The following is a 21,814-nucleotide window of genomic DNA, read 5'->3' as shown; positions in this document are numbered from 1 at the left end:
CAGGTAATTTATAAACTGGAATGAGTAGTAGAGCAATAAATAGCTGCATGCATTATTCACATGAATGTTGGGTAGAGTTTGGGGATATGAAGAAAGAAGGAGAGAAAATAAGACAATCATTGTAAAAATGGTCACAGAAAATAGATGTATGTATCAAGATAATTTTGCAAAGAGCAATCTCTGTTTTGCCCATTTTTCTAAATAGGAAAAGGTGTTATGCTTAGAGACCTATCAGAAATGCACTGAGGGCTGGTGTAAATGTTCAGAGAATGGGGGCTCTTCTAGATTTTGCCACTGACATTGGTCAAATCTGTTAATAACAAGGGTTGTGGATCAACTGGACTTGATGATCTCTTTTCTGTAAACAAATATATAAAAATCATACTTTTTAGAGAAGGAGGACTTTATCATACCTGCTTATGTATACCCATATCTGCTATCAGTTCCAAAACAGCTCAGACATAGTATTCCCAGGGCTAAGAAATTTGCTTACCAAATACTCAATAAACATTTGTTTAATAAATATTTTTTAGCAATCTGTGAAATATTTGCGTTCAATGGGTCTAGGTCCAAGGCTGTGTGTTTAACTACCCTGGAGCCCAGAGGATGGAAAGCACCATCAAGGATGATCTCTTAGAGGTCATCATCCATGGCAAATAGAGCATAAATTTTCAGTAACCCTGATTCAAGCCAAGAATAGTTTTCTTACCCCTCTTCCATCTATTTAACTTGCTGCTGACTATTTCTCCTCTCCAGAAATGAGAGGATACCATGTTTGACACCAAGTTCTCTACTCCCTTCTATATGTTGGCTGGCTCAGGTCAGGCAGGAGAGGATTGCTTGAGGAGCTGCTTCTTAAGAAAGATGGACAGGATAGAAGTAAAAAGAAATCATAGTGGAAATCCAAAGGTATAGAGGAAAGAAACTTCAGATGTTTGAGAAAAGTGAGTAATCTATTCAACAAGATAGGGTTCAGAGTCTGAATGGGAGGAGTGATGGCCAGGAAACAAACCTGGGATAATGGGTCAGGGTGTCGCATGACCTCATCAATGAGTTTTTGAAGAAGTGAATTTATCTTCAGGAAATTCTCCAGCATTCAGCTTAATGGTAGATAAAGTCATAACAGCAGGTGGGAATCTGGGTTCCTACCCCAACTCCAGTCAGAGATCCACTGGCTTGTCTCCTCCATACTTAGGGTTTGTATGAAAAAGTTGTTTGAATATAGAAATATTTGAAAGTTACTGAAGTTAGGAACCACAGGAACAGGAAGACAAGAAGGAGGTTACTTCAATAACCAAAGTGAAAAGAACAAAACTCTGAAAGGAAGGGGATATCAAGAATGAACTCAGAGATTCTCAACCCAGATAGATCCCAGGAGCTCTGCAGATTCATTAAATACGGAAGGAGTAAAGATGACTGAGGGGCCAAGCTTAGGTGGGATGGAAAACTGTGACATTCTTTGAAGAAAAAGCAAGGGAAGAGGTATAGACCTATTGGCAGACCTCCTGCTTTCAAATTCTGACTCGCCACTCACTCGTCCTGAGGCAGACATGGTGGAAAATTCCTAGAATAAGAGACAACTAGGTGCTTCACTATTATTCTTTAGGTGGAATGAGCTTGTAGGAAAGAAGGCTCTATCATCCAACAAGATACTGTGAAGAGAAAGCTTATGCAGGTATGATAAAATGTAAAAATAATTAAAAGTGGACAGAGCTGGGAATGGAGTAGAGAATAAACATATAGAGAAATGATAGTTGAAGTCACTAAAGTTGATAGGAATATAGAAGGGAGTAGAGACTTGGTGTCAAACATGGTATCCTCTCATTTCTGAAGAGGAGAAATAATCAGCAACAAGTTAAATAGATGGAAGAGGGGTAAGAAAACTAGCAATAGACGTTTTGGGTTAAGAAAGCCAATCCAGCCAGGCACGGTGGTACACACCTGTAAATCCAGTGGCTCAGAAAGCTGAGGCAGGAGGATTGCAAGTTCAAAGCCAGCCTCAGCAATTTAGCAAGGCCCTCAGCAACTCAGAGAGACCCCATCTCTAAATAAAATACAAAAAAATGGCTAGGGATGTGTTTCAGCGGCTAAGCACCCATAGGTTCAAACCCCATCCCCCTCAAAGAAAGAAAGCCAATTCATTAGAAAGTTCAAGAAGCATAGTCAGTTACAACCAGGTAGGAGGAATAAATTTTGGGGTTCTATTGCATACAGGCTGACTAGAATTAACCATGATGTAGATGTACATTTCAAAAAGACTAGAAGAGAGGATTTAGAAATCTCACAACAAAAAAATGCTAAATATTTGAAGTGATAGATATGCTCAGTACCTTAATCTGATAATTGTACAACACAAACATGTATAGAAACATCAAATTATACCCATCAACATACCATCTATTAATTGCTAATATATAAATAATATCATTAACTAATAATAACATTTACATATTTATAGAGCACTAACATATAAATACATTATCAACTAATATATTTATATATTTGTTAGAGTATTGCTATATGAATATATTAACCCATATTTATAGGGTAATAATATGTAAATATATTATTATTGTTGTATTTTAATTCAAAATAAAATTTTAAAAAAGAAGCATAGTCAACAATATCCCTCATAAAAGCAAAAGTGAATCGGGACTTCCATCTCTTCTACATGGAAAATTTAAGTAAGGAGGGAGCAAGAGTGAAAGGAAACATACATGGAGTGAATGGGTGACAATATAATTACCTCATGTGTGTAGTGTGTTTTATATGTGGGTACTTTGCTTATTCTTTATATGAATTGAGACCCTCCAAAGAAGCCATTTTTATCACTGCTTCTTCATTGTTCAAGAAACTGAGGCCCAGAGAAGCCAAGCAAGGTGTGCAAGGTGTGCAAGGTTTACAAGCTATGAAAGATGATAGGCTTGCCATTCAATGCCTGCATTTTGATATTCTACTCCTTTCTCTTTACCATTTAACAATATTGCCTTGAGGATGCATGAGAAACCAATGCCAGAGAGTGGCCAGGTGAGAAAGACAAGTTTCATGGCAAAATTATTTGAAGTCGGCTTCTTAACAATATTTTACTATTTTGAGTCTGAGGAGTCTCAGAAATATTCTAATTAAATTGTCCTGGCTTGTATAATTCTAATATTATGCAAGACACAGAATAGAAAGATGTTTATGAATGGCCATGGCATCTCAGGGAAGCAACTCAGTAATTTTGATTTCTTTTTAAACAAGTAATGGAAAGACAAACGCATCAAAATACCACTCAATGAGCTATGTAGAAGGAACCTTGGGAATTAAGCATTCAGCTTCAGATCTTATGGTTAATATAATAATCTGCATTTCACTGCCTTCTAGGGATTTCTTCTAGGGGAATCTTTTGTGGAAGTTCCAATAAGAAGATTTGAGTGCATCATTCTGTCAACAGGGGACTGTTGGGAGTCAATGATCAAGAATGCAAGATGGCACCAGGCTGAGAAGAGTTTAAGTTTGCTACTTTTAACAGTAGGATGATGTCAGGGGCAAAGAGTAAGAAGATCAAAATGGCAGGTTGTGAGATTTTATCTGGGAATTGAGGACAGTATGAATTGGAATGGGAGTTGAAGATGCAAGGAGCAGAATATATGCAAGAAGCGAAAAGAGGCCAAATCAGGAAGGAGAAAGAAAATAGTGGACAAAATTATGAAATTGAGAAAACATGATAGAGCCAGGAGGATCTCTGACCCACAACCCTTCTTTATCCAGAGGGCCAATGACAAGTACCACACACAGCCCTGTCCCAAGCTCTGCCTAACAACCTATCATGGGTGATATAGAAACTCATGTGAAGGCTTTCTAGTCCTGCTCTGTCTCTGCCCTGGGTTTAACAAAAAAAAAAAAAAAAAAAAAAGAGTAGCCATTTTGTTTGGGGCCCAAATCCTCACTTTACAGCCTTTTTCTGCTAACTGGATTTTTCTTATTTTTCTTGCTATTTTGCAGGATTATTCTTCCCTTCCTCTCCTGGAACCTGCAGAATCAATTCCCCTTCTTATTTTCCCCCTCTCTATTTTGCCTTTTCCTCCTTTGGGACCTCCCAGGCTCCAGTCATTGTACCCCCGAGTCACAACACTCTAATTTGCAGAACCTCTTCCTCTCCCACTTAGCCAACAGTATGACTCCCTAACCACCCAATTCTGGTGCCTATTGCCTGTTACTAAGCCTCAACTATAAAGCATTCCCTCAGCTTATAGCACCTACTTTCTTAGGAAAGCATCTATTCCAATCTAATCGAATGCAGGAAAATCAAGAATAGCAAAGATAACACTAACAAAATTGACTTTTTTTGCCTTTTTGTTACCCTAAGACACTTTGAATCCTATGTAGACAAAAGATTTTTTCAACTGTGTAGAAATATCACAGAATAAGAATATTAATATTACCTAGAACAGTAAAAAGTACTAAGGAGCCATGAGAGTTTGATTTTGCTTCCAGAGGGAGAGTTCAAGCCCTGAGAAAATACTGTTCCTCTTGTCTACCAAGGCTCTGAAACACAGGATAGAAGACCAGATGTGTCTTCAAGAAATTCTATAATGACAGGACAAAGTGGAAGGGCTCTAGAATTTCACAAGCTTTGACTCTGGTGAAAAGAAAAACAATAATTATTGTCATACAGTGTAAAAACAAAAATGGAACTGATATGTGCTGGTGTATAAAATCCTGATATTCAAATATTCAGTTCAGATGTTAGATGGACTTTCCTTTAGGTTGTTTCTGGACTGATAAATCCTTGAGAAATCCCAATTGTACCCTCAGATGTTATCTCTGACATTTTTACATTTTTCTTTATAATATACCATTTCATATTTTATAACATCACACAAATCACATAATTCTAATTTTAAACTTGAAAATGTTAACTGTCATGTATGATACTCATTCAGATAAATGAAATCAATTACACTTAATTTTTTACTGATTTAGTCTAAATTTTACCTTTTTAAAGAATTTTTACCTCTACCTGTATTTCTTTTTCCTCAATTTGTTATACAAACTGGTAATACTTACTTAATTAAAACAAGAATGTTATATAGACAGATGGATAGATACACACACACACAAATACATATATATATATATGTAAAATCTTCATCATTATGTTTAAAATTAAGCTGGGAAACTAAAAATAATCAAAATGTTAAGGGTATAGATATTACCATTTACTTATCCCTATATACAGAAATATAAAAAATGGTTCATTAACATGACTTCACTTAGACATTATTTTAAGAAAATTTTATTCAATAATCAATTAGAGTGGATTTTAAATTCATGCCATTATTTTTCAAATACCCAAGTAATCTTTTTATTCATTATATTTTATTATTCATTAACTTTGTCAATTGGTAAGTACACATGAAGTTTCCAATTAACATGCTACTCTGTGGCCTTTTGTATTAAGTTTTAAAACATGATTTGAATAATCCTTTTCCAGACTAGAAAAAGATAGTAACTGCTCACAGTCACTGGACTTGGGTTGCACAAAGCATTGCTAAAGTGAGCATTAACAAAATTCACCCAAATAATATTTTTAAAAATATGTTTTAAAAGTGGCATAATGTTAGTACAGACCTGTCTTCAACAAATTTAGTAAGAGTATTTCCTGTTAGGTTGAGTGCACATGCCCTGTAATGCCAGCAACTTGAGAGGCCGAGGCAGGAAGATCTTAAGTTCAAGGCCAGCCTGGGATATGTAGCAAGGCCCTCTCTCAAAATTAAAAAAAAAAAAAAGGCTGGGGAGGTGGCATTGTGGTAGAGCACCTCTGGCTTCAATCCACAGCACCATACAAAAAACAAAAAAAAGAAAGAACATTTTGCAAAATTCCTGAAGACTATGGTATCAGATTTATAAGCTGCCCTTCCGGTCAGGCTTTTTTGGTCATGTCTAATTTATTTGATTCCCATACAACTTAATATTTATTCAGTCATGTTTTAAGATTCAGTGTTATGCTGTGCCAAAAGTAAGCATCTGCTGAATACCTTACTGGTGGCTGCCTAAATGTAATGCCTAATGTAATATGAAAAAGAAACTATAGGGGCTGGGGTTGTGGCTCAATGGTAGAGCACTTGCCTTGCATATGTGAGGCACTGGATTCAATTCTCAGCACCACATATAAATAAATGAATAAAATAAAGGTTCATTAACATTTAAAAAATTAATAAAAAAGAAATTATAGAGGAGGAAGCCCCTTTCCTTTAAAAAATCAATATCAAAATGAGAACCTAATTTACACCTTCCTTCTGAAATCAAATTGGGAGCAGAAAACACACACACACACACACACACACACCCGAAGAAGCCTCGCAGAGTGGCAGACACGTGTAATCCCAGCAGCTCAGGAAGCTGAAGCAGGAGTATCTAAAGTGCAAAGCCAGCCTCAGCAATTTACCAAGGCCCTAAGCAACTCAGCAAGACCCTGTCTTTAAATAAAATACAAAAAAAGGGGTTGGGGATGTGGCTCAATGGTTAAGTGCCCTTGGGTTCAATCCCCAGTATCAAAACAAACAAACAAAAAACCCCAAGTTTTTCAGACAAAAAAGTATCAAGAGGTCACAAAATGGAGCATAGGCAACATAAGGCTTCAAAATCATTTGAGAAGAGCATTTTGCCAAGATAGACATTAAAAGAGGGGCAGCTATGATGAAGTAGTCATCCCACGGCAATTATTGAGCTCCCACTGCACATCAGGAGACACCTCTGGAAAGACATGAGAGAGGTTAAGGAAAGCAGGGCACAAAGGGAGAGAGGAAGGTGAGCATCTAGAGAGGAAAACCTGTTCAGTCACTGGCAATTCTTTCAACTCTTCACCTCCCCCCTAAGATAGTTATGGTTCAATTTCACAGGAAGGAAAGGAGGAAGAGAAAGAGGAGGAGCAGGAGGAAAAAATAAAAAGAAATATTTCCATATCCATCTACACTAAAAATACAGAAAATTCAGGACCTCTTTTTATTCAAACCCCTTTGATTGGCTTTCAGTCTGACAATAGCTCCAGTAAGATACCAACAGCATTCATTTCCTGCAAAAATAGGCAGGAAGGAATTGCCCGGGTAAAGGGTGGTGGGAGGAGTTTAGTTCCCTTGACAGAGTGCTTCATATGAATACACTTATCATTCATGAGAGGAGAGATTCTGCAACACCTTGGTGCCTGACAAGAGTCTTACATCCACAGTCTCCCACTTCAGTGTGTGAACTTTACTTGCTGCTTCTTTGCCCCACTTCTAATAGGAGGCAAAAGCCCTGGCTGTCTCCTCGAGATCCAAACTTTCCTCTGGTAGGTTGTGCCAAGATCAAAATTGTAAAATTGTAGAGACATGAGAAATTATCAAGTCATAATTGCAGATTGAAAGCCACAGTTTTCAATAAGCTTTATAAGTAGTCAAGTAAAAATGACCTCAGGAATTAAAGAAAACCTCTTATTTATCGTCCCCTGAAAACTTCAATTTATTCTATTTATTTAGATACTGGGGATTGAACTCAGAGGCACTCAACTTCTGAGCCACATCCCCAGCCCTATTTTGTATTTTATTTGGAGACAGGATCTCGCTGAGTTGCTTAGTGCCTTGCTTTTGCTGAGGCTGGCTTTGAAATCTCCATCCTCCTGCCTCAGCCTCCAGAGTCACTGGGAGTACAGGTGTACACCACCAAATCCGGCACAATATTTATTAATATGTTTTAGTAACTTGTCCTAAACTCAAATAATAGCTGGTAGGTCATGTGCAGGCTCTTCTGTGAATTTGGTCAAAAACATAATTTGAGCCCCAGTAATGGGATATGGTATAAAGTTAAGGTGCTGGCTTTAAGCAAATAACCAGAAAGCAACAGAATCTCTCACCTTCTGACAAAGATTTGATTCTACCAGAAGGAAAGAAAACCATCAAAAATATTGAAGGAAGAGAAATGTGACTATATGAGAACAAAACCCTCAAAGATTTGAATGCACAAAATCAATTTCTACCCTTTTCTGCTATCTTGGAGTCTGGCACGCAACTCACTTCTACTTCCTCTCAGTGGGTTCAACCCAATTTCCCACACTGCTGGCTCTTGCAGTAGATGCTATCAACACTCAGTTCATCGGTTTGAACAATGACCATGTCTCCTCCCTTTGATTCAGAGTGCTCATTGAGAGGAGGGCTGTAGGTGTGGAGAAGTGGCAGTGCAAGATTTAAAATCTACTATGGTGGGTTACACGTTCTAGGAAAAAAAACAAACAAACACTGTCCTTATCTTTAACAAGGGTTATGTTCCCTTCTGATGTTTCAAAGCAAGTATGTTGCTGAAGATCATGGCTGTTCATTTCACCCAATCTTCATATTATTTCCTAACCATATATCCATGAGGTCTGACATAACTGAAGTATTTATAAAAGTGAAAGAAGATATTTGGGAGAGTAAACCCTACATGGTCCTCCATCCATAACTCTCAAATACAAACAAGATTAATGTTTGGTGAAAATTTCAAACTTCTTGTTAGAGAAGAGATTTTTCTTTTGCAGACCCCCCTTCCGCCTCCACAATCACAAATACTATTTTGTGCCATCTGACAACAGGAAATTTAGTTGGAAATGGTTTAGTAGGATAAGAGATACTCTTCATTTAATTCAATTTCAAAAAACAAAAAACTGAAATGGGAGAGATGCCACAATAATATAAAAGTTTTCCAAACTTGAATTAAGTGTAGTTCTTTGGTAGAATCCCTGATTCCCATCACCATAATCCTTGATGGTAACATTAAGGATTATATTTAGGACAGGAAAAATGAATTTAGAAGTACCTATGTGCATTTGGCCACAATTAGTTGAATTTTTGTGAAAAATAGATACAGAAAGAAGACATCTTGTAAATTTAACACTCTGACTTCAAATTTCATTTAAAGAGCCCAGTGTGGTAGTGCATGCCTATAATCCCAGAAGCTCAGGAGGCTGAGGCAGGAGGATCACAAGTTCAAAGGCAGCCTCAGCAAAAGCAAGGCACTAAGCAACTCAGAGAAACCCTGTCTCTAAATAAAGTACTAAAAATAGGGTTGGGGATGTGTCATATTGGTCAAGTGCCCCTGAATTCAATCCTTGGTACACCCTCAAAAAAATTTAGTTAAATGATAAACTGATAGATACATGCTTGAAAGAATGTTAATCAATTAGGAGATGGACAAAAGGGTTTGAGCCTATTAATCTCAAATAGTGAGGATTTGGTCAGCATTATAATAATATAACCTGTTTTCAAAGCTTCCCTGAAATTGTCATGGGAATTTTGTCCCTCTAACACAAAGACCCACGCCTCTTGGTCACCCTATTTTAAGTCTGCTCTGGCTGAAGGAGGGTCTCATGGAGTATTAAGAAGCCAACTAAGGCCAGTGTGACTCCTTGTTCAATTAGAGATAGCTCTTTTAATGGAAGCCTACCAAAGAGCACTGTCTTGCTCTTCTATTTACCATCTATTCTATTATTTTACAGTTTATGAAAGAATCATCTTTGAGGCTACCATGTAGAGCCACCATGTATAACAGATATGGATGCCAACAATAAATTTCTTGTGTACAGTATAAGAAATAAATGAGTTGCGAATTCTTAGGAGAAAGGGGTAGGGGTAGAGAAGAAAAAGAAGGATGTAGGGAAAGGAGAAGGGAAGGAGGGAGAAGGAGTAAATGAGATTTCTCTGTAGTAAAATCTGCCTTTGTAAAGACTTGATACTAAACATCCTACTTTCCACAGGTAATGTTTTGAGCCAAATTTGTGACTTTGTGAATGGTTTTGATTGACACCTGACTTCCAACATCCTTAGACTAAATTCTAGCTTGGCCACTTACTGTGCATGTGATCTTGTACCACTTCCTTAGTCTTGGCTTCCTATATGGTAAAATAGAGATAATGTACCTACTTCATAGACCTGTTATGAAGATTAAATTATATTTGCAAAGGGATGGCACCTGGTAAGTTCTCATTAATTGGTAGATTATTTACTAATGTTATTTTTGAGATGGCTAAATATTTAGCCCTTTTCTGAATGACAGATGTTATTAAATATTATCTCAGATATTCAACAAAAATTACATGATTTCCACTGAAACACACACACACACACACGATTATAAGACTACATTCCTTCATTTCTCTTCTGCTATTGATTTATGAGTGTGTTGGGAGTATAATCCGATCTTCATTGACTCATTTTTTTATTTAAAGTGATATTTAGGGCTAGGGTTGTAGCTCAGCGGTAGAGCGCTCGCCTAGAACCTGTGAGGCCCTGGGTTCGATCCTCAGCACCACATAAAAAATAATAAATAAAATAAAACATATTGTGTCCAATTTCAACTAAAAGTTTTTAAAATAAATAAATAAATAAAGTGATATTTATATAGTTTAAGTGATATTGTGATAGAGTGCATTTAAATCTTACCTGTGAAGCTTCTTTTAAAAAAATGTTTTAACTGATTAATCAATTTATCCATGCTGGGGATTGAACCCAGAGTTTTGCATATGCTAAGCATTCACTCTACCACTGAGCTCCTGCAAAGCTTTTTTAAAATACCAGTATGTGGTTTTCATCCGGAGAAATTGACTCAGAATTTCTGGAAATGGATCCTGCACATCAGTAGATTTTTAAAGGTTGCCCCTGGTGGTTCTAAAGGGCAGCCAGAGTTAAGAATTGAGGTAGAAGGGAAACAGTGAACCTTTCAAATCTCACTTCTTCCTCTCGCTATCATTATGGCTATAAAAAGAGATCTATAATCTCTCTGAGCCAGTTTCCACTTCCATAACACAGGAAGCATGATTCACACCTACTTCTAGAGCTGTGGGTTTCATGAGATTGGGAATATCAAAGCGTGCTCTACAGTTTGTTCTTGAGACTCTATTTTGAGCTCCAGAGGAAGTAACCAGCTTCTTTGAAACTAATAGATGAAGTAGGAGTGTTTCTTATTCAGGATACTTGCCCAGGCACCTACAGGAAGAAGAGAGGAGGCAAAAGCATGTATCTCCCCAACAGACAGCTCCATAGAACCAGTTCTGGACATCTGAGCAGGGAGAGATGTCATAGCTCACTCTCTATCTCTTATTTAAATTTAAGATGTCATCACTACCGGCTTCACTTTCTTCTCAGTATACATAAGATAATGTGATTAAAATTGAGTAAGCAGGGGCATATCCTAAAAGAAATACAAAATATAACACATTCTCTTAAAAAATTTAAGTAGTATGTATTTCGTCTAATTTATCAAAACACTAAATTAGTAGAATTCAAGGACCAAATCTGATTAGTTTTAACTGAGCCCTTCTCATGAAAGCATTATTTAACCTATGAATCAGAGTTGAAAGATTGGTCTGACAATATAACATATAGAAAGCAGGAATTTAACTGACATTAATTACCATGAATTTCTCCTGGTCTCTTTTTCACTAATCTAGATATACTAACAGAATCAAGCACTAGAAACATACATCTATGTCAATTATCTTAATAAATAGTATTCAGGCCCATGAAAGAAAATAAGTTATGCATTTTGTTCAACTGAGTTGGTGGTGTGGAAAAAAAACACAGAGGTTGTAAGTTATAATGCATCTTACTGAGAACTGGCTGCATGTCATTCTCTCATTCTTAGTTCTTTATTGCTAAGCAATATTGTGATCTTTATTTTTATTTTAATTGATTTGAATGTTCAACATATAAATGATTAATATCTTCCGTGATGGCATAAATCTACACATCACTTTAAAATATTATACTTTATTTTCTCTTAGAAGATAATATTTGTGAGTTCTTTTAGTAAAGCAAATCCCATTGGGAAGATTCTGGGAACTTTTCTGTTAAGAAAAATGAAACATCTCTACTTGCTAGACTAATTGCCATGTTTAACTTATTTTTTAAAAGCTAGATGCTTATCAAGAGAGAACTGGTTAAATAGACCATTGAGCCCTCATAAAAGGGAATAGCACAGAAGTATGCAGATCTAGAACCAGCCACGGTGGTGCACACCAGTGGTCCCAGCTACTCAGGAGGTTGAGGCAGGAGGATCACTTGAGATCAGGAGTCCCAAGCCAGCCTGGACAACATAGCAAGACCTTGTCTCTTAATAAAAAGAAAAATAAATAAATAAACAGCTAATCTAAGTAATATGTTAAGATATTTGAAATATATTTTTAAATGTAAAATAAAGTTGCAGGACTGGATTGCATATTTAGTATCTATGCTTATATTTGCATAGAAAATTTTTGGAAGGATATATAAGAAATTGTTGATGGTTATTTGTGGGAAGAGGAATGATAGGGTACTTGATTTTCCACTTTATACTTTTCTGAGCTGTTAGAGTTGTTTGCCAGAAGCATGCATTATTTTCATAATTTTAAAAATATACTATGTAACTGCCCTCAATCACATGCATATATGAATTGTGTTCATGTTCTGTGAACCTAACTGTTCTGTCAACTTCATTCACACACTCCATACTCTACTTGAACTAGCTGTTAAAATTCTTTTAGATAGAAAATGATAGGAAGGGAGAAAACAATTCAGGCTGGTTAAGTTCTAGCACTCATCAAAGTATATAATGGAAGTATAAGCCTCCCTTATTTCTGTAAGGAAATAATCATCTCTTTGCACAATAATCATCTCTTTGCAGTATACTAATCAACTATGTACTCAAATTCCTATGATAATCTTTTTTGAAAAGATTTGTTTGAAAGTTGCAAGGTATTTTTTTCATTTTCTTAAACAACTTAGTTTCAATAAACTTTGAAAGTTGCAAGGTATTTTTTTCATTTTTTTAAACAACTTAAGTTTCAATAAACACCAAAATAATTCATGTGTTAAAATTGAAGAGACAAAATTTCTTTAGATGATTAAAGGTTAAATAATCAATAAAGTGTGAAAGTATGTGTATTAACTAATTAGGTTTGCAGATTGCCTCATTTTCTTCTTACTCCAAATTCTTTGGATCCTGGAAATCTAAATGTTAAGTTTGCTTACAAATGAAAAACAAAAAAAAAGTTTTCAAAAACAACCAACAACTTTAGCTCTTGAATGTGGTATTAACATTCTATTAAAGAACAAAATATTTTTGTTCTTTGTTTTAGATTTAACCAATGATGTTACCCTTTGTTCCCAGAAATCTTGGATATTACTATAGATGCCTTTTATATTAAAAACATTAGAAACACACTAAGAAATACAACTAAAAATGGGTAAAGCTCTGTTAGAGAAAGATTTGAAACAGAGAAAATGAATACAGCAGTGATCTATTTTTAAGACCTTTGAATACCATCTGCTGAAATATATGAACAGAGAGAAATTTTCAAAGTTGGGGTTCTTATACCACAACCAAATTTCCTCAAAACTTCCTATTTTTCCCAAATTCTGACCTGGGGCATTTCATCCTACAATCATCACTTCTGCCTACAATTCAACCAGCCTCTTGTCAAATCTGGCTGCAAGATTAAGTTTCCCGATTCAGAATTCAATATTGTAACCCTAAGGATATAAGATCCAAGCTGGAACATTCTGTTTAAAAAAAAAAAAATGGATAAAATTGTTTCAGCCCAGAGACCACAGTTTGCCCTGACCATGATGATGAATCATCAGGACTGACACTAAGTGAAATGAGTTTGATGTTCTTGGCTTTATTCGTGCACATTAAGCAGCATTTTACATTTGTCCCAACTCTCAACCTTTCGGAAGAAAGGTTGAAAGAGTCTTGTTTTCTTGTATTATTTAAGGCTTACAAAATTAACTACCTCTGTCAGAAGCAAAGTTTGGCCAGCCATAGTCTAGTTTTGTGTGTCTGGATCTTACATTTGCCTTCAATTTTGGAGGAAGGAAACTGAAGATCTAAGAAATAGCTACTCTTTTTTCATATACTTTCAGTATCAATTAGGACTTCTAGTACTTTTGCTTCTGTGCAGGTATACTATTTACCTCTCAATCTCAGCAATAAAGTATTTAGTTTAAAAAAAACTGTATATGAATTCTGCACTGGAAAATATATTCTTTATAAATGATGCACTTTGATCTTTTAAAGAGGAGTTTGTCTGAGTTCTTCTGATCAATGCTAAAAACACCTTTTAACAGGTATTTAGTGTTTTTAAAATACACTTGTTTCTCTAAGTTTTGAAGTGTTAGAGATAGATGCTCTGTTCTTAAAATAGTTTCTAATCATGCGTTAAAAATCAAAATCATAAAATACACAGAGTCCACATCATATGAAGCCCCAGAAATATCTACTGTAATAAGTTGATATTGCACAGCTTCGAAGCACTGGTTAAACTCTTATAAAATCTTCGAAGATTTTGTTGTTGTTTAAATATTCTTTGGGGCTGGGGTGTAGCTTATGACTGATCACTTGTGCCAGGCCCTGAGTTTGATCCCCCTCACAGGAAAAAATAAATTATTCCTAAATTTTGAAATTGATTTATAATGCAAGTACTACAAAGGTTCTGGTTTTTGTTTTCCTCTTGGCTTTGTTTTACACTTTAATTTTTCTAGTTCTAAAATATTGTGTCACTATTCATGTAATCTCAACTGCAGGGTGAAATGAAGCAAGCTTACAAAATAGCTCAACAAAAAATACTAAGAAGCAAGTATGATGTTGAGTTTTCCGCTTGCTTTGTTTTGCTTCAGGTCTTGTCTCTCTTTCCGGTGTTCTTTCCTGCCTGGGCAGCACACAAAGATTCACTTTTCACTTATTACTCATCTGGATTACAGTGGAAAGGAGAAGAAAAGCTGACGGGGAAATGACAGTGAAGGAAGAGGACAAAATGCCTGAGCACAGCATTTGAGTGACCCTATCCTCTTCATTTAAGGTGTCACCACATTTATTTGCATCTTTGACACCGGGAAGGGAGAGCTGGAAATTGTATGGGTTCCTCTTCCCATGGGAAGAATCTGCCCCTTAAGGGGGGAAAAATTGGAAATAGGTGAAATTTTAGAATATTCTGTTGATCCTCAATTTTTCCCCTTGATCTTATGATTAGGAAAGTGCTGCTGAATGCAGCTCACCCAGAATCAGTACCAAGTGTCAACAGCTAATCTCCCTCTGGTGAAGAAAGAGTCCTTCATATCATGGGGGTTTTAAAGCCAGTGATAAAACAAAAAGCTATTTTCCAAAGACCAGGCAACTTGAAAACTAAAGTGTTTTAAAATCAAGAAGATTTCCTTTAATATAAATAACCAAAGATGTTTTCAATTATTTTGCAGCTACTTATATACAACGGATTTATATTTACAAAAAAAAATTAGCTTTGCAATAACAATAATATGATCTTTGACACATGGGATAAAGAAAATAACAAGCATTGGGGAAAACAGGAAAGAATCTGTCAAATAAAAATTAAAACAATTTTCACCATAATTGGCTGACAGTGTAGAATTGGGAAGCACAAGAAAAATAGTGGAAGAATGAATCCTTAGAAAATACAATGACAGTGTCTTACAATAACCCTCTTCAAACTGAGATGCGGAGAAATGTGTAAAAAGCAAAACTGGCCCAAATCTTGATTATAATTTTGGATCAGCTTAAGACAATATGGCTCATGAGAGCAATTTGCAAGTACTCACAAAACAAGACTTGACTCAGTAATTTACTGAAATCACAATTCTACAAACAAAAAGGAAAGAAGGAAGGAAGCAAGCAAGAGAAGCAAAGAGGGAAGTAGGAAGGGAAGAGGGAGACAGGAAAGAAAAGAAGGATGTGGAGAGGAAGAGAAGGAAGTGGGGGAAAAATGCTGGTTTGAGTTTATATTTAGGACAGCTATTATCTCCCAAATAATGGACTGGCCTTAAATACACATTAATTTAAAAGTTACCTAATCTTTATTTTCTTTCAGTGTTCAGATTATAGTTAATATTTATTTTCAAATTATTTCTTTAAATTTGATCCTTTTTTATTTGTATTGTATTTCCAACTTTACTTCCTACTCCACAAATGTTAAAAAAAAAAAAAAAAAAGCAACAGTTTACACAGCATAATGCAACTGAAATGGGGAGGTTTTCAACATTTGCAAGCATGTTAAATTCTAATTTTGGTGAACAAAAATGAAAAGAGAAATATGCTTTAAACTGTTCAGTAACATGAATTTACACAGCAAAGAAAAAAAAATCTGTGAAGAAATGCCTTCTTTCACTGACCTCCAAAACAAGTACTTATTGCATGCAAACTTTCTTTCACAAGAATTTGTATTTGCATTGTAGTAACCTTTCTGCATTTTCTGGAGAGAAGAATCCAAAGGCTTTAAATTCTTAAGCATTAGAATGCTTAAGATGCCTGCATAGTACATATAGAAAGTTTCCTTTTGGGAATAGAAAAAAGAAAATTCAGTTTTAAGACCTGAATTATTTCTTAAATAATGGTTGCTTAGTATTATTAATATTGTTGTATAATAGCATTAATATATGGATAAACTTTAATGGACAAAACTGGCTTTACATTTAAATGCCTGATCCAACTTAAAACTATTCTAAAGGTAGAAAAAAATGAGGACATTTGATAAAACATAAAAAACTGATGTAAGACTTTCCTCTGAGTGGAGAGTTAAACAAAGTTGTTGAGGTCAATAAGAAGTACATACTACAAATTCCATATTGGTGAGTCTAGCACTTACCAAAGGAATATGAGCACCATTTTGTGTTCATAAAGAATAATCCTTAATTTGTGCCTTTCTAGTGTTATAATACCTTAGCGGCAGGGGATGAGGGGAGTAGTCTTAATTAAATTAAATTCAAGCAGTAATGATTTCACACCCTAAAAATATTCTTATTGAAGAATAAAGCAATATGTCGGGTTTTTTTTAAAAAAAGGCATTCATACACACAAAAATAAATTTTCTTAGAGTACGTAAGAGTTATGCATGACATATGTAAAATGGAGTTAGATTATCCCCAGAGTTTTATTTTTATATATAGGCCATAAAAATCAGTCTAAATAGACTGAGGACAATCTGCAATTTACTTTCTGCTAGGATTTCCTTTTCCTAGATGACTTCCATCTCACGTCAGCTTGAGTATGTTAAGTAAGCAAATTATTCTTAAAGCCAACATGAAATACTTTCTGAAACAAGAGAGAATATTAATAAATATAATACAGAAAATTAAGTATTCTGATACCAGAATAATGAAATATTTTTTCATTTTGACATCAAAACACATAAAAAAACAGGAGTTTTACTCTGTTGTACACCATATGTACCTTCAGTTACCCATAGTCCCCTCTGAACCATTAACACGCTTAGGGAGCACTCTTGGACATTTGCATTAGATTTATAATGCACAAATGTAAAGTGCTTTAAATTCTCTACATTTACCTGGGGAAAAAGATCCATTTTACAGGTAGGGACAATTGAAATACTCTTGATTCTAATGGAACTTCTAATTCCATTAGAATATGAAATGTTGGCATCTTGGATCTTCTACCAGTATTTAGCAATGTCACTGGAAGTGCACCCATAAGCACTTTGATCCAATAGTGTCTCTCCCATTCCTAGCAAACTCTTATATATACTTGATATTTTTATCTGATTTTTCTCATCTATAGTTTTTATTAACACCTAATTTAACATCCTCTGTTCTGGAACATTTACAAAAGTCAGACTATAAATAAGAGTATGGACTATGCAGCCATCCCAGACCCTCAAGTCTGCACATCAGGAATTGTAAGCTGGCCAGGTCCCCTGGGGACCAAAGTGCCAGAAGGAGTACTGGACATAGTGACCTGTCTGCATGAGGTGAGAAAAAAAAAATTGGAGGTCTGCAATACTGATGAACTAATCTGTCACTCACAAACTCAGGTCCCCAAAAATGAAAAGATCTGGTAAACATTTAATGACCAGGCGAGGTGGAAATGCAAACCTTCATTTTTAAATGATATTCAAACCCATGGCTCAGAAGTTCCTTAATTGTTTGAATTGATTTGAAAATCATCTGAAGGATAACAATCCATCCCGTGGTTCAAGGGGTAAGGAAGCTTGCTACAGGTAACTGCTATCAAAAATCCAGTTTGATTTCCAAAAACTGTTTGAATGTACCAAGTTTCTTGATCTTGATATACTAGGCAGGGAGTTTGTTCTTTGGAGTACTAGACTGCTTAATTGCTTGCTGGAGGGAGGGAAAATCCTGGGGGAAAGGCATATATGAGCAATATCTACTCTGTGAAGCCAGTACTCTCTCCCCAGCTGGATCATGGCCAGCAACACAGAAAAGTCTGCTCTTCCCTCCAGTGGAGGGAACTGTAGATATTTGATCCTAGAGGTGAATGAAAAAAATCTAAAGATCATATTTCATGGGAATCTTTCAGTATTCTGAATGGAAACTAGAACTGCAAAGTGGTTATTTGCTTCTCCAACTCAAAGCTGTCTAGGAACAGGACTCAGAGACAGGTGATAAAAAAGAACAAAAAACATTATTATTTTAATATGTATTGGAAAAGGAGCAAACACAAACATTTGCATGATCAAATCGGACTGTCCACCCCTGCTGAGTAAGTATAAGAGGGTATTAAAGTCAAGAATTGAAAAAGAAACAATCTCTTTCTGATTATGGGTGATCATAAAGCAATAAAAATTATTTTCTCTTTCTTTTCCTTATTATTAGGAGTAATCATTTGAGTAAATGTTCTTATCTGTGTTGTAGCAATTAAAATAAATTAATTTCAAGCATGTATATCACTTTTCTTTTTGTGCTTATTGATATGGGCTCCATTTAGATTTTCTGACTTTCATGGTATATATGTAAGACAATACAATATTTTTCCTTCCTTCCAATTTCAAACAAAAATTAAAATTAAGCATTTTAGTGTGTATATTTTTAACACAGATATCATAACAATCTTCAGGAAAATTGCTTTCATAATTTACTAATGTGACAATAAGTATATTTTTAAGCAAATAATTTATAAGAAATTACATCAGAAAACATGTGGCTACTTTAATGCAACTAGTTACAGAGTATTCATTACAAGTTATTAGCATATATAGTTCCTGGGCATAGAGAACTCTAAAAAATGATTGAGAGCATACAAAATACAGAACTATGTAATAATAACAACTGATTTTTAAATTCTAACAAACTATAAGTGTAGTATCTGTAAAATATAAACCAATTCCTTTTAAAAAGTGTATGCCAGAACCATTTAAAACTCTACACCTTTACGGTTGATTTCCAATAAACAATTTTGAATAATAGACTAGAAGTGTCTCCCCTGATTTTTCACCAGAAATATACACAAAAGGAAATTCTATCTCTTATTTGGGACTAAAGCAGAACAATTTGGCATAGTATTAAGTAGTATTATTTATATTATTACAGAATAGAGATGTAATCGAAGAAAAAAGTTTTATTAAACAGGACAGGACAGTTGTCAGGGGCTCAAGTTTTATTTGTACACAAAAAGGTCACTACTTTAAAAGATATTAATATAATTCCCTATGCCAAAATTATTTAGCTCTGTCTGATAGATGTACTCATCAAGGAACATGTATAATGACTGAAGCAGATACTGACAGTGTATAAAATCACTTTGCATATTTTCTCCTGACAAATGCATGCCCAGAGACTTCATTTTATATATGCCAGTAGAACAAAAAACAACTTGAAAGTTTTAAAAAATATTTTTTCTGTTGAAGCAAACATGTATTTTTTTAAAAAATAGAGTGAGCCTGTGGAAATGTGGTATTATATATCTGACATTTTCCATCTAAAAATACATTATGAGGCATGCTGGTATTAATAAACCATGTGCTTTCAAAACCCTGAAGTGCTTTGCTATAATTTTGTTGAAAACAGAGTAAGATGGTATATTTTCCACCATGCTATTAATATACAGCAAACACATTTTATGTCATCACCTTGCCAGCTTGTCTTGATTGGAAAGTGTGCAAAAAATAAAAATAAAAAACTTTTAAGAGTTCATAAATATTCGTAACCATATTCTGATTTATGAGTTAAATCAGAATTCTTAAGCAAGCATGGGTAACTCAGGGAAATTTTAGTCAAAAAAAATATTACCCCCCCAAAACAAATACCCACTACACCATATATATTCCGTTTTTCTTCACCCCACCCCCATCATAGTCAGAAAAATCAGCCTCCCTCTGCAGCAGGGTACTATCATTCCTTTCACCACTTCAGTTATTGGAAGGCAAATGAAAATACAACGATCCTTTCCTCTTCTCATTTAGCTTACAACGCAAACATTTAAACACAAACATAAACTACCGATTGAACAGAAAGCACCAAGCAGAGAGAGTAGGACTCACTGACCCATTTGGAAGACAAAGACGACAGAACAGGAAAGCTCTAAAAATCAGCTTGTGAGGCCTCTGAGAGAGATTCTTCTGGCATTTCATCACAGCAGCCCCAGACCAGTTCACCTCCCAGGATACGAGGAGGAGGAACTAAATAGAGCTGTTTATTAAAGCTGTTGTGCTGGATTGCATTAGGAACCGCGAGCGGACCACCTGGACCTTTCAGATTGTGGCAGTGTTTAATTTGCAGCCTGTCCCCCTGCAGCAGCCAAGACGACTACTACTACTACATTTACCAGGCTCCATCACACATTATCGGGGTTAGAAGTAAAGGCACTTGTATTTCTATATTTACATTTTCCATATGGGGAGAAGGAGAGAGAAGAATATAGACCAATTAAAAATACTGAATAGCACTAGAAAAAAAATTTTAACAACTACCTTGGAAACATATAACACTTTATTCTCTTCTCATACTTTATTTCTTTCAGAGATTACAATCTAAACAGAAAAAATAAATAAATTCTTAGGAATGGATTTTTTTAAACATTCAGACCGAATCATAAATTAGATATGTTCTTCGATTTTTGTTGTTGTTGTTGTTTTAGTTTTTGTTTAAGAGCACCGCATTGAAGTTTTAAGCTGAGGTTTGCTGGCCAGATTTAATGGGTGCCTTTTGCCTTTCGCACTTTCAGCACTACACTGGCAGGTAGCTGAAGATACAGATAGAAAGATGGTACAGTAAATATGAATTATGTGAATCATATGGTGAGACCCTTGTGGAAAAAAAGGGGAGTTGAGAAATGGCTGACTCCATACCTGACCAATTACAGCTTGCATGGTCCCCGTGTCCTGCTGCGCTGAGAGATCGCAATCCATCATATGTTGTCTTTGAAAAGGAGAATGGGGGTTTCTGGCATGCATCTGTCAATCAACTTCTGCACTCACAACCATCACCAAAAGCAAGGGGAAAAAAGTCAAGCTGCTCCACCAAATAGGATGAAACCGTCATGTGACCTCCGGCAGACAAGCACACACACATTCACTACCTCCATAGAGCGTAAGAATTTTCTGTAGATATGAAATGACATTGACAAATATCCAATACCAAGTAAATAAAGTGAGACAAACAGCTATTCACCAAAGACAAAACGTTGACTGTAATCTTCTGCTAAAGGTTTTAACAAACCTATAAGGATTTTTTCAAATGCTCTAAAAATCTATGTTTAAAACAAAAACAAAAAATTAACTATTTCATGTGAATGATAATTAAGATTTTAATTTTCACTGCATAAAATGTAAAAATTATGATTCATTACCTTATTTCTCTTAAGCTGCTCCTAATAATTTTATTTCCAAAATCTCTAAATGACTTTTTGACAATACTCAGTAATCACTGCAGTTTTGTATAAAGTCCTCTTTATAGAAAAGCTTGAAATGTTAACCATCACATAACACAAATTCTTTGATATTTGTTTATTTGAAATAGATATATACAATCATTTGTGTAAACTGTGATGACCATTCAAATATAAAATATTCAAAGAGTGT

The 21,814-nt window shown here is 35.2% G+C and overlaps 1 protein-coding gene across 1 annotated transcript in view; it reads right to left on the bottom strand.

The window, feature by feature from the left end:
• The window catches only part of Pou6f2 (POU class 6 homeobox 2), a 470,336-nt gene extending 449,149 nt beyond the window's left edge, over positions 1–21,187 (bottom strand). Inside the window, exon 1 of the mRNA XM_027939714.3 lies at positions 21,083–21,187. Within this exon, the coding sequence (XP_027795515.3) occupies positions 21,083–21,187 (105 nt within the window). The remainder of the gene's footprint in view (positions 1–21,082) is intronic.
• Between the last annotated feature and the right edge of the window lie 627 nt (positions 21,188–21,814).

Source organism: Marmota flaviventris, chromosome 1 (assembly GCF_047511675.1).
Source record: "Marmota flaviventris isolate mMarFla1 chromosome 1, mMarFla1.hap1, whole genome shotgun sequence".
NCBI lineage: Eukaryota > Metazoa > Chordata > Mammalia > Rodentia > Sciuridae > Marmota > Marmota flaviventris.
Note: the sequence above shows the minus strand (reverse complement) of the source record. Positions and strands in the feature narration are given on the sequence as shown.